The sequence below is a fragment of the Fusarium phalaenopsidis genome, assembly GCF_050370095.1.
Source record: "Fusarium phalaenopsidis strain FUZ10S chromosome Unknown contig_32286, whole genome shotgun sequence".
Classification (NCBI taxonomy): Eukaryota; Fungi; Ascomycota; class Sordariomycetes; order Hypocreales; family Nectriaceae; genus Fusarium; species Fusarium phalaenopsidis.
Window position 1 is genome coordinate 1,595,867 of NW_028145413.1, and position 13,776 is coordinate 1,609,642.

The 13,776-nt window shown below is 55.3% G+C and overlaps 3 protein-coding genes across 3 annotated transcripts; 1 reads left to right on the forward strand and 2 right to left on the reverse strand.

Annotated features, from left to right (window-relative positions):
- Positions 1-349: 349 nt before the first annotated feature.
- On the forward strand, positions 350-2,164 carry LRP88_02819 (uncharacterized protein; the record flags this gene model as incomplete). Its single annotated transcript, XM_083239458.1, has 1 exon — positions 350-2,164. The coding sequence occupies one exon, from the start codon at positions 350-352 to the stop codon at positions 2,162-2,164; it is 1,815 nt and encodes a 604-aa protein (XP_083104588.1).
- Positions 2,165-3,716: 1,552 nt separating this feature from the next.
- LRP88_02820 (transient receptor potential ion channel family protein) lies at positions 3,717-6,011 on the reverse strand (the record flags this gene model as incomplete). The annotated part of the gene is made up of 2 exons (XM_083239459.1): positions 3,717-3,750; positions 3,805-6,011. 2 exons carry the CDS (start codon positions 6,009-6,011, stop codon positions 3,717-3,719), a joined length of 2,241 nt encoding a protein of 746 aa, XP_083104589.1.
- Positions 6,012-9,592: 3,581 nt separating this feature from the next.
- LRP88_02821 (DUF3433 domain-containing protein) lies at positions 9,593-12,193 on the reverse strand (the record flags this gene model as incomplete). The annotated part of the gene is made up of 1 exon (XM_083239460.1): positions 9,593-12,193. One exon carries the CDS (start codon positions 12,191-12,193, stop codon positions 9,593-9,595), a length of 2,601 nt encoding a protein of 866 aa, XP_083104590.1.
- Between the last annotated feature and the right edge of the window lie 1,583 nt (positions 12,194-13,776).

A 13,776-nucleotide genomic window follows, 5' to 3' on the forward strand; every position in this document is an offset into this window, starting at 1 on the left:
ATTTTCGCCCACACACGCCACGCCTTCCGAGGCCTCGTTCGCTTCCCGGCCGAGTTCTTGTTGCTCATCTCGAACTCTGTTTTCCTCTCTCCTGACTGGCTCACGCCTCTCGCCTCTCTCTTCCCGCTCTCTTCTCACTCTCACTCAAGAATCTCTTCTCATCCTGTTTGCCATCTTTTTGGCTCTCACCTCCTTCATGCCACCAACTTCGACCTCGACTTCGACATCCCCGTCGCGTCCAATAACTCTCTTAGCCAGCCCTAGGTGACTCGCTTGGCTGACTCCTCCCCCATTGTCTCCTCATCCGCCCGCTTCCACCAACCCGGAGGATCAGCCGAGTAGGATACCAATGGCCTCCTGGACCCTTCCCTACCGGGTTGAGGCCGTCGACCGCGAACCGGGCTTCTACTGGCAGGATCTCGACGATGGCCCCAATGATGGTTCCAGCGACTTCTTTGGTCAGTTTATCAACTTCGATACCGACATCCCCTCCTCCATGGCCGATCCTCACGGTCCCGATCCTGCCGTGCCCACTTTGCCAGGCAGCATCCTCGATCATCACGCCGAGTCCACCGCCTCATCCGGCGTGTCAACAACCGAAGATGAGTTCGACTTCTTCTCTTGTAGTTCCCAGGTCGACGCGACCATGCCATCTCAACCCAGCTCATCTACCGCGCCCACACTCTCTCATGAGATTGATCCTCGGAGTCTCGCGCTTGCGGGCAGTGATGACTTCACCACCGATAAGCCCTCCCAGGTACCCCGGGTCTCCATGTCCGACCCAGCGCTGCCTCGAGTGGAAGGTATCTCACTACAGGGCTCGCCTGTGAAGCGAGAACCCGCCTCACAGCCCTCTTCGCCGACACCGCCCAACACCAACGTCAGGAAGCCCAACAAGTTTGTCGAGGCACTCTCTTCCACCATTCGTAAGGCCGGCAAGCTTCGCAAGGCCAAGAAGCCCATCATCATGGATCGCTCAGCCTCTCCGACCATGGACAATCCGCCTCGAGCCTTGAGGCTGCAGCATCACGAATATGGTAACGGTAACGACGCGTTCCCACACTCTCCGACTGGGAGGCCGGACAACGCCCACTTCGTCCATGGAATCCTCGATGATCCTTTCAATGAGATACCCGCGCCGCCCCCGGCCGACTCACTCCGGTTCTTCAGCAGTAACGGGCTCCACACACCGGTCGAGTCCCCGGGAGTCAAGCCGGAGCATGGCAACTTTCCACCCGAGATGGCCGGACAAGCACACCAAGCCGCCTGGCAACACCAGCAACAGCCACATCCCCACCCGCACCCGCACCCGCACCCGCACCCGCACCCGCACCCGCACCAACAGCCGCCTCAGGGGCACTCGCACCCTGTCGTCGTGGCGGGATCCGCGCCAGAGTCATGGGCAGCACACGAGTACATGGCCCAGAACCCTCACCAGAGCGGATGGTGGGACCTGAACCTGATCAGCCAGAACGGCGAGTACGTCGTGGTCGATCCGCAGCAGCAGAAGAACGCAAACCTCAACCTGGCCATGCACGCCCAACACGCTGAGCTGCCGTACGAGTACCAGGTCCACGACCCCAACGCCCCAGGGCTCATGATCCATATGCCACAGCCCCGAGCAGCTCCAGCTGCTGTCCACGACCTCACGCTCAACGCGCAGACCTACCTTCCTCCTCCACCTCCGATCCCACCAACGAACGCGACCTCTGAGCGCCATCGGCCACCGAGGGCCCCTTCGTCTGGTGCCCGACACCTCTCGTGCTCACCGATCCGCAAGACTCGTCAACCATCCGCATCTCCTACGCCAGCAACAGCGCACTCGCGCCACAGCTCAAATGGATCAGCGACATCAGCACGCAGCGCCTCAGGGCGAGGCATAGTTCCCGGGACCCCGACGGCGATGCGCAAGCAGCGACGATCACGGGAGCCCAGCGGCGGCAGCGTGGGCGGGGGAGGTGAGATTGGCTTCGTCAACTTCACGCCCAGCGACGGCAGCATCCTCATGACGGGCGTGGCTCCAAGCGGCAGCTCCAAGACCAAGGCGCGGCGAGAGCGCGAGGCTATGGAGCGACGGCGACGGCTGAGCGAGGCGGCAATGAAGGCGGTTCAGGCGGCGGGAGGCGACGTCGACAAGTTGATGGAGCAAGGCTTTGCCTTTTAGCGATGCATGCTCCTCAACGGGTCGGTTCCTGCATGATGATCGACGTGGCTGCCGCCACTAGTTATTCCTTCAGCGCTCGCTCAGAGCCTGAGGACGTCCAAGAGACATGGAAATGAGAAAGTGAGAGACGACAAGACACAATCAAATGCTCACGCACGATCAAGTCGAGAAGGTTGGTTTGAAAGGCGCAAGAGTGGCAGGGCCAGGCAAGGCAGGGGTTGGGCAGTGAAACAATTTGCGACAACTTCCATTTGGGAAAGGACGGTGCAAGTCAACACGAACGGGAAATGGCGGGGCGTTAAACATCCATCACGAGCCACTTCATCTTCGAAGTGGAGGGGGCCAACACAACCACAACACCAACAGCAGCGCTAAACTACGACCTACGGCGCTGACTAAATACTTCTTCCTTTGTCCTCTTCTTCCTTTCCTTCATCTCTCTTTCATATCCTTACTTCTTCTACTCTCCTGCTTCTGTCAACCATCAACTTTGTCAGAAGCATCACACCCTCTCACCTCTAGTCCTCCTCTTCCGTTTCCTTTATCTTTTACAACACAAACCACACCTCCCTATGTGGGATCAATCCAACATTTTTCTTTTCTGTTTCGTCTTTTGCTTCAATATACCATTCTTGTATCAATACTCTTATACCACAAGACCTCCTGCAGTCTCCCCTTGTTCTTCTTCCCTCTAGCAGCACCGTCTTGTCCTTTTTTGTTTCCTTGGTCAGTGTGTGTGCCGGCCCTCGTTTCTTCCATGGAGTAATCATTGTATTTGTAGGACCAGCCTAGGAATTGGGTTAGCTTTAGCATTCATTGAGTTTCCTTCTTGTCTCTTTCTGCGGTGGGCGTGAGTGAGTGTAGAGGGATACATCATTCGCTATCATGATCGGTTCAATACTGGTTAGTAGATAGTTGGGCATCGTACTCAGATTCTTGGTGCGCGATCAAGTCATTGAGATGACTCTTCCATAGGTTTTTCATAGACAAAACAGGTCACACGATTCCATTTGTCCCATCACAAGACCAAGACTTGCCTTTAGTTGCCCATACTCAGCAACCATCATTTGCTCAAGATATAGTAAACCAAGTATTGGAATATTTTTGTATTGGCCAAGACAATGACCGGGCTGCTATGCTATGCTTCCCAGCCGCCACAGCCATGTCTTGACTACATCGTCCTCCTCGGATATCGAAAATCAGCTGGTTGGTCTGAGCCAACTCAGTCCAGCTGTACAAACATGTTCCCCCGTTACTTGTCCCTTCCCGATACGGTTTATATACACAAAGCAAATACTCGTACTGAGCTCAAAGATTTCGATATTCGCCAACGCCAAGTCTCGTCGCAGACGCCGTCGTCATGCTTTCGATAAAAAAAGCCATCCAAAAATAAAAGAAAACACGGTCTTGGCGTGGTCGTGTGTTGTTGATTACCAGGGTCCGCTACAGTCGTGACCCAAGAAAATCGCGTGAATGCAAAGTCTACCCAACAAGGGCGCAGACGATATAGCCCTTGGTCAAAAACAGGTATACGCTCCTGGCATTATATCAATTAGTGATCATAGCCGGCACCTCGCTGCCATGGGCTGTATTGAATTAGCATATGATGTACAAAAGTTGCAGAGGTTGTCTGGACTCACCTGGCGTTGTTCTGTGATCGGTATCCACCTGGGCTAGAGTCGTTGTTTGACCGTTGCTGAACGAGCGGCGACCCCGACTGCTGGTAAGGGCTAGGGGAAGCAGAGCGGAAGGGGCTCTGGGGCCGTCCGTCGGCAGGGAATAGAGGCATCGAGGGGTTCACCGGGGATCGGGGAGGAGCATCACCTCGGTGGAACGAGGACTGGGACTGGTTGTTCATCTCAGCTCGCCTCCGAAGGCTCTCCGAAGACATCGAGTCCTCCTCGTCAAGGTCGAGGTGCTTGTTGTAACCCGTCTTGTCGCCTCGAGCGGTAGCCGCAAGAGCATCAAGCTCAGTCGTTGTGTTGAGCTGGGTCTGGGACTTCATGAAGGAAGCACGATCGTCGGCCATAAATTGGTACCGCGCATCGGGGTTCTTTCGGAAGAAGACAATGGTAGTCGACACGATAAGCATGAGAAGAAGGATGAGGGCGAAAGCCGCGTTGAGGACGAAGAGAATGACGCCCACAACACCAACGACGATCTTGGGCAGGCCAAAGACGTTGGAGAAGATGAGAAGGAAAATTGCGTTAATAAAGTTGATGGCACCAATGGCAATGTTGAACGAGTTGGTGGGCTTGTCCATCCAGGGTCGGAGAACCGAAGCCGCAATCAGGTAACCAACTTCAATGATAATGAAGCCAATGGCCTGAGCGACGCTGTTCTTCTGGGACAGGGCCACAAACATGGACTTGACCAGGGTGTAGATCAGAATAGGAACGATGAAGTAGTAGGCGGAGGCTCGGAACTGGACGTAGAGGAAACCCCACTTGTTGAGAGCCTGGGGATCCGAGAAGAGGATGTAGGCCGGGTTGCGGTGCATGGCGACGGAGCGGCGGGCGATGCGGATAACCTTGCTGGCACCCCAGGCGAGACTGAAGATCATGCCAAAGAGGAAGAAGACGGCCAGGACAACTTCGGCCGGCGAGTCGCGCTGGGTAAACTCCCAAAGGCAGAGAATAGTCATCTGGGGGAAACCAATTAGGGTCAGGCGGAACAAAACACCCTTGAGGATGGTGAGCCAGCCGTTGCGGAAATCCATGAACTTGTCCTTGGACATCCAGTTCTGGCGAACGCAGAGCTCCAAGATACCCTTGAAGGCGGCCAGGGCTAGGAACGTGATGACAACAAAGGCGCAAAAGAAGGTGAGACCTGTCATGAACAGGTTTGTCGACTCAATCTTGGCCTTGAAGGCAACGCGCTGAATACCGTAGACGGTATATGTGCCGTCATCGTTCTGAATGTTTCCACGCTTGGCGAGGTCGACAATGGCTCGGGGCATCATTGCCGCGCCACGCTTGAAAAGGTCGACACTGTTCGAGGCAAGTTGCAGACTTCGCTTCTGAACTTCGACGGAAATCGAGCCAACGGTGTAGAGGATAGATTCGGGGGTACCGCCAGTGGCTCTCTGGTACCAAGTGAAAATATCCTGCATAAATCCGACCTTGATAATGCCCATAGACCACTGAAAGTCCTGAGTCCAGGACGAGACAATAGGGGGAAGTCCAACGCTAGTAAGACCGAGAATGGCCTGCGCCTGGAAATAACCGAAAAGCGAGAGAGAGTTGGAAGCGACGTGGGCAGCCGTGTTGGCGTGACCGACACCCGACACAATGGCAGAGGCGACAAGTCCTAATCCAGCAATGATGGCGGTCGCCCACTTGACACCCACGAGATCGACCGTCTTTCCATTGGAGAAGTCGGCTTCCACACAAGCGACAGGCTCTCTCGTGTCGCTCCTGTTGACGTAAACACGGACGGTGGCATCCAGATCGGGAACACTGTAGGCGATTCCAGGAACTTGCTTGAGGTTCTCCTTGTCGACAGGGAGGTTGAATTTGAAGGGAATCTTGCCAGAAACCATGGGGCAGAGACCGGGAAGGTTGTTGGTGCAAGGGTCAAACTCCTTCTGGAGGAACTGATAGCCGTAGGCGGACAGTCGAATGTCAAAGATGACCTTGCCTTGGATGGACGAAGTGGCAGCGGCCACAACTCTTGCGGAACCGTTGTTTGGCGTCAAGGTGACCTGGAACATACTGGCACTGAAACCGTTCTCCTTCTGGCAGGCGTTGAGAGAGTTGGAATAGAGCAACTTTTCACCTGATACGGGCGCCGCCAGGGCGGCTACTGAGGCGAGGACCGCCAACGGTTTCATTATACAAGACCACATCGCGATGGCCAATTCTGATGCTCCTCAATCGGTGGTCTGGCGATGGTTGGTAGATCGGCCGGTCGGGCGTTGTTGTCGTTAGGGGGTCGTAAAGGCGCACAGGGGCCTGTTGTCGTCGGTCAGGTCGCGCTCAGAAACAGGGCCGTAAAGACTGCCGACGAGAGTCGTCCGAATAAGGGAGTCGAAAAGCAAGGAAGCGGGCTAAAAAAAAAAAAAAATTCGAAGGCTGGTCTCGTCGGGAGAGGCGGCGCTTGTTTTGCGTTTTCCAGGAGGCGTGACGTGGTTCTAGACGGCGGACTTGCAAGCGAGAGGGAAGACCGACCGCGTGGAACGACTGGAGGAGCGGACGGAGAATTACGAAACGGAACAAGACGAAGAGAAAAAGAAAGAGAATAAAGTCGAGAGAGAAAAACTAGCGAACGGCCGAGGCGAGAAATCGTCTCCGAGATGAGGCGTGGCTGGAAGCGTCGTCGTCGATAGGGTTGGGTTTTTCCCGTTTGTCGCTGTTCGATGATGAATGAGATGGGTTTGCGTGTGGGGGGGAAGGAGGATGGGAAGGAAGAGGCACCGGCAGCAGCGAACTGGAAGCGTCAGCAAGTAAGAGGACCTGGAAGGGAAGGAGGCAGGAGGGAGGGAGGAGGTACTAATTGATTGGCGCCGACGGTGGAAGAAGGTACCCAACAGGTAATGATTGCGCTTGCGGTACGTAGGTACGTGTGCGTCGGGTGCGTCGCCTGCCCGTGCAGGGGGTGGAAGATGGGGACCAGAAGCAGGGGCTGGGAGCGACCGGATTGGCTTGGCCGCGTCTTGTGTTCTGCAGTGTGATAGGGGAGGAAGACAAGGGCGATTAATGGCCCAGTGTTTTTTTTCCCGGGCAAGGGAATCTTTTTTCTTTGCTCCAGGGCGGACCGTCACTGGTTGCGCTGAATTCATGCCAACATTGGAGCACTGTAGTTCCAGATCATGAGCTGCTTTGTGTGGCTCCGGGCAGTCACCGGAGACCTCCAGCGGCAATAGAAGATGGGGCCACAGACGCCTGGCCAAATTTACCCATCTCAGTCAGCAAACAGAAAAAAGATGATGATCCATCCGTCGTATCGAGACCATCCGTATTCACTCAACACCCAAGAATACCCAAGAAAACCAAAAACGACCTTGTACCGCTGCTAGCATGTCTTGGGCGCCGCTCCCCCTAGCGCGAGAATCAGCGGGCTGTGCAGGTACCTGGAATGCAGGCCAGCCGCTGGCACAAGGACAAGTCAAGGGGCCCCCGGGGCAAGGGTGACGACTTGGATCTCGTATACGCTCTAACAAGAGGTACATGGTGGATACCTGTCACTCCCAGGGCAGGGAAAAGACCGCGGAAGCCCCCCCCTGGCGCTGGGCGGCGAGCACACGTACGAAATCGGCAGTCTGGAGATTGCTCAGTGGATGTTTCGGGTTTGGCAGACGCTGGAAGAGGTCAGAGGATTGTAAGAGATCTCTCAAGGATCCATGAATAGATGGGTTCTCTCTGGCGATAGTGCAGATCTACTACCTGCGCTGGGCTAGGAGTTGCGGTGACAACAACAACCCTAACAAGGACGCACAGAACTTGGCAATAACAATGGCTGGGCTGGGCTGCAGTTCGGGGAGGGCGGACTGAGTGGCTTCTTCCAAGGCGTGCAACAACAACCACAACAACAACGACATCATTCACATCGAGTGCTGATCCATGATGCAAAAGAGATGCCCGACCACGGCAACCGGCCTCTGACATTTCCGGTTTTGGGCTGCTGGCGACCAAGTCTGCTGCATGCCGCGTCGAATAGCGGCCATGCTATCGTTGGCGGTGGGCTGCCAGAGATCTTGGTTTCTTGGTTTTTCCCCCAACCTCTGTGTCAACGACTCTGGTCAGATGGCCCTCAGCCAAGGCTGGGCGCATGCTCGGCAATCACCAAAGATGTTGTTGTTGCTGTTGTCGCTGCTGCTTCTGCTAGACTCTTGTCTCCCAAAGCAAACGGATGTCACCTCGTCATCCTGTCACAGGTTTTCCTGTCTAATTTACGAGACCCAGCAAATCCACGCAACCACCCCGAGTTCGAGGCTTGCACAGCCCCCTCTCCCTCCCTCCCTTCCCGTCCCCTCCAACGCTGCCGAAGCCCGAATGGTCACACTAGGGGGGCCCTCATCCACCCCTTGCTCGCTCCCTCAGGTCAGTCGAAAAGAAAACCACCCAAGAGACGGTACGGTATGCCCAGACAATGACCAAGCGAGCCCGTCGTATCAAAGTAAGATGAATATTCGCTTGGTATTGAGGTTCAAGATGCGAAAATGGGCAAGTTGGAGGAGGCTGTGCAGGAACGTACGTACTTTGTGTGCTTGAGGGAGTATTCGTGTTCGACCTCGTGCACTGTTGTTGCCACTAACAACATCAATACGAACTCGTCGGCGTGGCCGCAGAGGAAGCTTTGTCGTGAGCTCAACAACCAACTCTAGCAAGAGTATACGGAGTACTGCGTAGTAGGTGGAATGTAAGCGGCCTTTGTCTGTGAGATGAAAGGTCTCACTTGATAGAAAACGGTTCAGTCACTCATCCGGCTCTACCGAGTTCTCAACTCGCGGCCATCCACAATAGTAACAAGCGAATACATACGGATACAATGCACCGTTGCATTCTGCTAATTGATCTCACCTTGCTGACAGTGGCGCCTAGCACTCGTGTAATCGGCAGCCGTTGCCCTGATGATCCCCAATTGAGTTCAACAGTTGTCGAACTTACAACGTCACCCTCAAAGATTCATCATCTCGTTCGTTAGAACATTCCAAAAACTCGTGGCCCCCCCTCACTTCCCCCACCAATATGCAAACCCGCCCTTCACAGCCTCAAAATCCAGGGGTAAGATTTTCCCCTCGCATAACTCGCAGTAGCCAATTAGATCAAGACAATGCCGCGCAAAAGGAATGTTTCGCACTTTTTCTTTCGTCTTGTACGGTGGAAGGAGATTAAGCTCGTCAGGGGTTCTTCTCTCGCTGACATGCATCTCACCTGAGATGGCCGATTACTGCGGTGAGCAACATGTCCCGCGCTCTAGTGACTCTCCACTGGCAAACGTCACTGACAAGAGTTGTAGAGCATGTGAATGGACCGTCGACGAATCTCAAACATGACGGGGCATGGACGCGTCAACTCGAAACCCACTCATCGTCCAAAGAAGCCGTGTGTGATCGACACGAGTCCCCATCAATCTTGCAGATTTGCACGTGTCGCTAGAAGAGGGCTCGAGTCGAATCTTCATCTCTTTCTCCGGCTCAGCATGATCCGAGTCTCACCGTAGGTTAGTTTCGTCCACCACGTTTCAAGACTCTTTGCATGGCAAAAGGCACCGCTCGCGTCACATGCACTACAACACCCAGGGTATCAGAGCATGAAATATGTCAATGCCAAACATCTAGTCCAATCCAGTCCAATCCCAGTCGTCCAAGTATAAATGCAGTAAAATCCCTGTCCATAATAGATCCATGTAATAATATGATATCCGTTCTTTCATAGTCATAAATGGCCCATGCCCACCCAGAGACGTGACCTAACTCCACCATTTCTATAGCACATCCCATTGAGCATTCCACGGGTTGTTCATGGTCGTGTAGTCCACGCCGTGCTTGTATGAGCTCGTCAGATCCTCTTGATCCACACCGCAGTGCGTCTGTCCATCACGTCCAGTGAACCAGCCCAGGCCATATGTCTTGCCGTCGTCTAGCTTCTTTGCCATCTGCGTGTTGTTGAGCTTGGCCGTCCCCACAAAGTTGTACAACATCTTGCTCTGGTGGATAAAGGCAAGAATCGATGCGATCGTGTTGGGCTGCCGTGGCAGGAAGGGATGTCGTCGCCGGAAGAAGACCATGGTCGCCACGACAAACATGTAGAGCAGCATAAAGAGTGTGAGTCCGAGGGTCATGTAGAATGACCGTACAGTCTCCTGGCCAGAATTGAGCCCGTCTTCTTCTTCCTGTTCCGAGTGGCCCTTGACAAGGTCATTTATTCCCTTGTACCCCACGATAAAGTCCTGTCCATCCACCGTAGCAAGACTTGTCACCAAAATAGTCAAGAACTCGGCCATGACGGTTCCGAACCCGACCATAAAGACCAGGAAGTGGCCGTTCAGGAGAGCGCGCAGAGGCATGTAAGCAAAGGGCAAGGCCGTGTAGTCAAGCGTGAGCGTCTTCGAGTGGGCGCGACGCTTCGAGAGGATGTAATAAGGTTCCATCATGCGCACCGCCGTCTCCATGGCGCCCCAGCTCATCTTGAGCATGACAGCAAGAGCAGTCACCGCCCAAGCAGCCTTGTCCGTGACAATGCGTGCAGGAGTAAAGAGGAAGGTCGGAATGAAGCCTGCAAAGAGCAGCAGTCCAATGATGAAGGGGATGCTGCCGATCGGCCGCAGCATCACCGGGTGCGGGTGCTCAGAAAGATGTGCGCCATCGTCTTGCTCACGGTCAACCTCCAACTTGGCGCTACTTCCCTCGTACGGCGCAAGAGACGAGTTCCTGAGCATATATCGACGGCGCTTCAGTTTATGGTGAATATCCTTGTGCTTGGCCGTGTCCATGTCCTTGAAATCCATCAGGATATGACTCACGACAGCCATGCCTGCGAGACCAGCGATACCTCTCACATCAGACAGCAGGCCTGACCGTCGTGACTGCAACACGAACAGCAGACCACACCCAAGAGCCGCGTTAACGGCCAGGGTTCCTGTCAGAAGCCGGGACCAGATTTCATGAACGAAAATCTCCTTGGGCTCATCCGGACGATCCATGCGCTGGCTACGATCGGGTCTTAGCACGATAGAAGCAGCGGCAAAAGTAGGCACCAGCGACACGGCAAAGGTAGAGGCAATCGATGATAATGCCACCGCATAGTGGCCCAGTCTAAGCGCGCGGAATGGCCTCCAGAAGCTGAAGCTAGTGACATAGTCGGCATTGATCGACTTGGAAGCCAAGGCTCCCTCGGGCTTGGACAACTGGTAAAAGGCCTCCAGACGGCGGACTTCAAAATCGGTAAACTGCCAGAAGACGCCGTATGCGACAGCACACAGGGTCGGCAGGAACTTGACGGCAAAGTAAAGCCACGCGTCCAGATCGTTGGGTGACTTGAACTTGATAATGGGCGTCTTGCCAAAGTTTTGAAAGAGGACCTCCTGGAGAACTGCCAGTGCGATTGAGAGCACGATGAGCAGCAGGAGATATGGCCATCGCATGGAGATGGGCTTCCAATTCGGTTGGGGATAGAAGATCTCCGTCTTGGTCTCCTTCTTGACCGGGAACGTCGAACGGCGCATGTCATCCTCATTGGCCAGGGTGTTGAGTCCCTCCATGCTGCTCAGATCGGCTCCTGGCCCCTCCTCCTCCAAGATGACCTCGATAACCTCGCCCTTTCGGTTCGCCTCATCCTGCCCTCTCTGTCGAATCTCCTCAGCTCGACCAGATCCGATGCGCCGTGAAAATGAGCGCGAAATACTGCGCTGGACCATGGTGGGCGAGGACAAGAGATCAGCATCTCGCACTTTGATGTCGGGCTGGATGCCCTGGCCCAACCCTCCGGTCAATGTTCCGCTGGCCTCCTTGGCCTGCAATTTCTTCATAAATTCCTCATCGTGAGAGGTCATGGGCCCCAGGGCGGCCGTCAAATCGAAACCAGGTGAAACGTCGTCTTCCTCAGCGATCGGGTCGTAGCGGGCCGACGTGCCCATAGGAGCTGCACTCTGGAGCAGCGACAGATCGTACGCCTCATCGTGCGTCTCCTCGGGGATGGGATGCCCCAGGGCAGAGCCATAGCTGGGCATTCGCTTGGCCTTGGAAGGAAATCTTGAGGGCGGGGGACCAGCAGCCGAGACGGGCGCATATGAGCCCCCGGCCCCGTTGTAGCCGAACGAGGCGGACCATCCAGATCCCGGGGAGTATGAGTGGCCTCCATATTCTTGCTCGGGAGGGCTTGGGTTTCCAGCAAAGGAGTCGAGCGAGACCATGGATTCGCGACCGTGGAGCTGAGGCTGATCATAGGGATTGTCGTCGGCATAGACGGTCATGGCCGAGACGCGATGGCTGAGGTGAGGTTGGTTCGTCGCGGGTCTCCGCGTGATGCCCTGGTAGGAGTCATAGGACGCATAGGGCTCTCTGCCCGCTTCATCATGATATGCCATGTTGCGCGATCCTCAACATTGTCAAAGGAGAAATACGTTCAAAACTCGCAGAACTGCCGGCGAGCAAAGGCCAGGCCGGCTCCGTTGTCGCAAAGCCTGGTCGCCTGGGGAGCAATGGATCGCTGGGGTCGTAGGCGGGGCAGCAGCTGGACGAGAGGCGGCAGCGGTAGACGCGTTTGAAGGGCAGTTGAGCGCGGGTATCAGCAGATGACGGGAACAGGCGCAAGTGCACAGCAATTGAAGCTAGTGGGAGAACGAGCGACAAAAGTTGAAATGAACGAGCGAGCGAACGACAGATAGGAGAGGGCTGAGCTGAGCTGAGCTGAGCTGAAAGTTGATGAAGGAGGAATGGAGGAGAATTTCCTCATCCAGAACCAGAACCAGCACCAGGCCAGCCCAGGCCAGCCGTAGGTAGGTCCCGACGGGTTCAGCCATGAGCAAAAGAAGGGGAGGCATATTCATGGGACCCCCCTTGCCAGCGCAGCGCAGCGCAACGCAACGCACCTCAGATGCCCCAGAGGTAAGCCAGCCAAGGCTCCAGCCCCCAAAGATCCAACAACTAAAGAGAGCCCTTCGCTTACGGCTGCTTAAAGTGAACTGGATTAACGCCATAGGGCTGTTTTTCTGGGGTGGGCTCCCCACTGTGACTCGGGCCTCGACTCAAGTCAAGGGGTAGGTCAGGTTCGCACTTTAGGTGGACGTCGGGTAGATTCAAGCTCGCACCCGTTTAAGGTTGGGTTTCTTCAACTCCCGTGCCGTTTCCAACCACGAGGGTTTTTTCCCTTCCTTCTCATTGACTCTCATGGAGCCAGGGCATCTGCCGAGAAGGGGGGGAGGTCGTCTCCCTGGAGGCTTGTCGATAGCGCGCCGCCTCCAACCCCGTTCAGGACGTCTGGGCGCCTCAAACGCCGGCCGCCTGGTCCTGAATCGTTCAGGGATGGTCCCCAAGGCTCGATAGGGCTGGGCATCTCACGGCGGTCTCGTTGGCTGGGTTCCCATGCGGCGCTTGCCCAAGCCCAATCGCTGAAGAGGATAGGAAGGGAAAAGAGCCTCTTCTCGGGCGGCCTCCCTGCTCTCTTTCAATACTTTTTCTTGGTCACCGTCCTCCTGCAGACCAGAGAGACGGTGAGAGCGTCTCACGCTCAAGGGAATCCGCCTCGTCAAGCGCCTCTCATCAGCCACCGGGGAGCTCCATCGTCACGCCGATGAACAGATTTTAGAGTTTCTCAACCGTTGTTCTCCCTTGTGAAGCAGGCGTGAAGCCTTGGTCGTGTGCCCATGTCTAGGTAGGCATTCACGGTGGTCGTGATGGACCTGTTGCTGCAGTGCAACCACACACACAATGAACCCTGTGCACATTCTGGGATCATGCCCTCCCATTTGGACGGTATTCCAAGACACGTTGGCATCCTTTCAAACCCCCGCCCGTCTTCCATTTCGAGGTCATCACCCTCCCTCCCACTTCCCAGAGCTGAGTGGAATCATCCATCATCCATGGAACCGGGTGGCGATGGCCTGCATGAAGGCCATCCTGACGACCCTGTTCGGTGTGCAGCCCCCATCCTTTGGTTCCATATATAGCA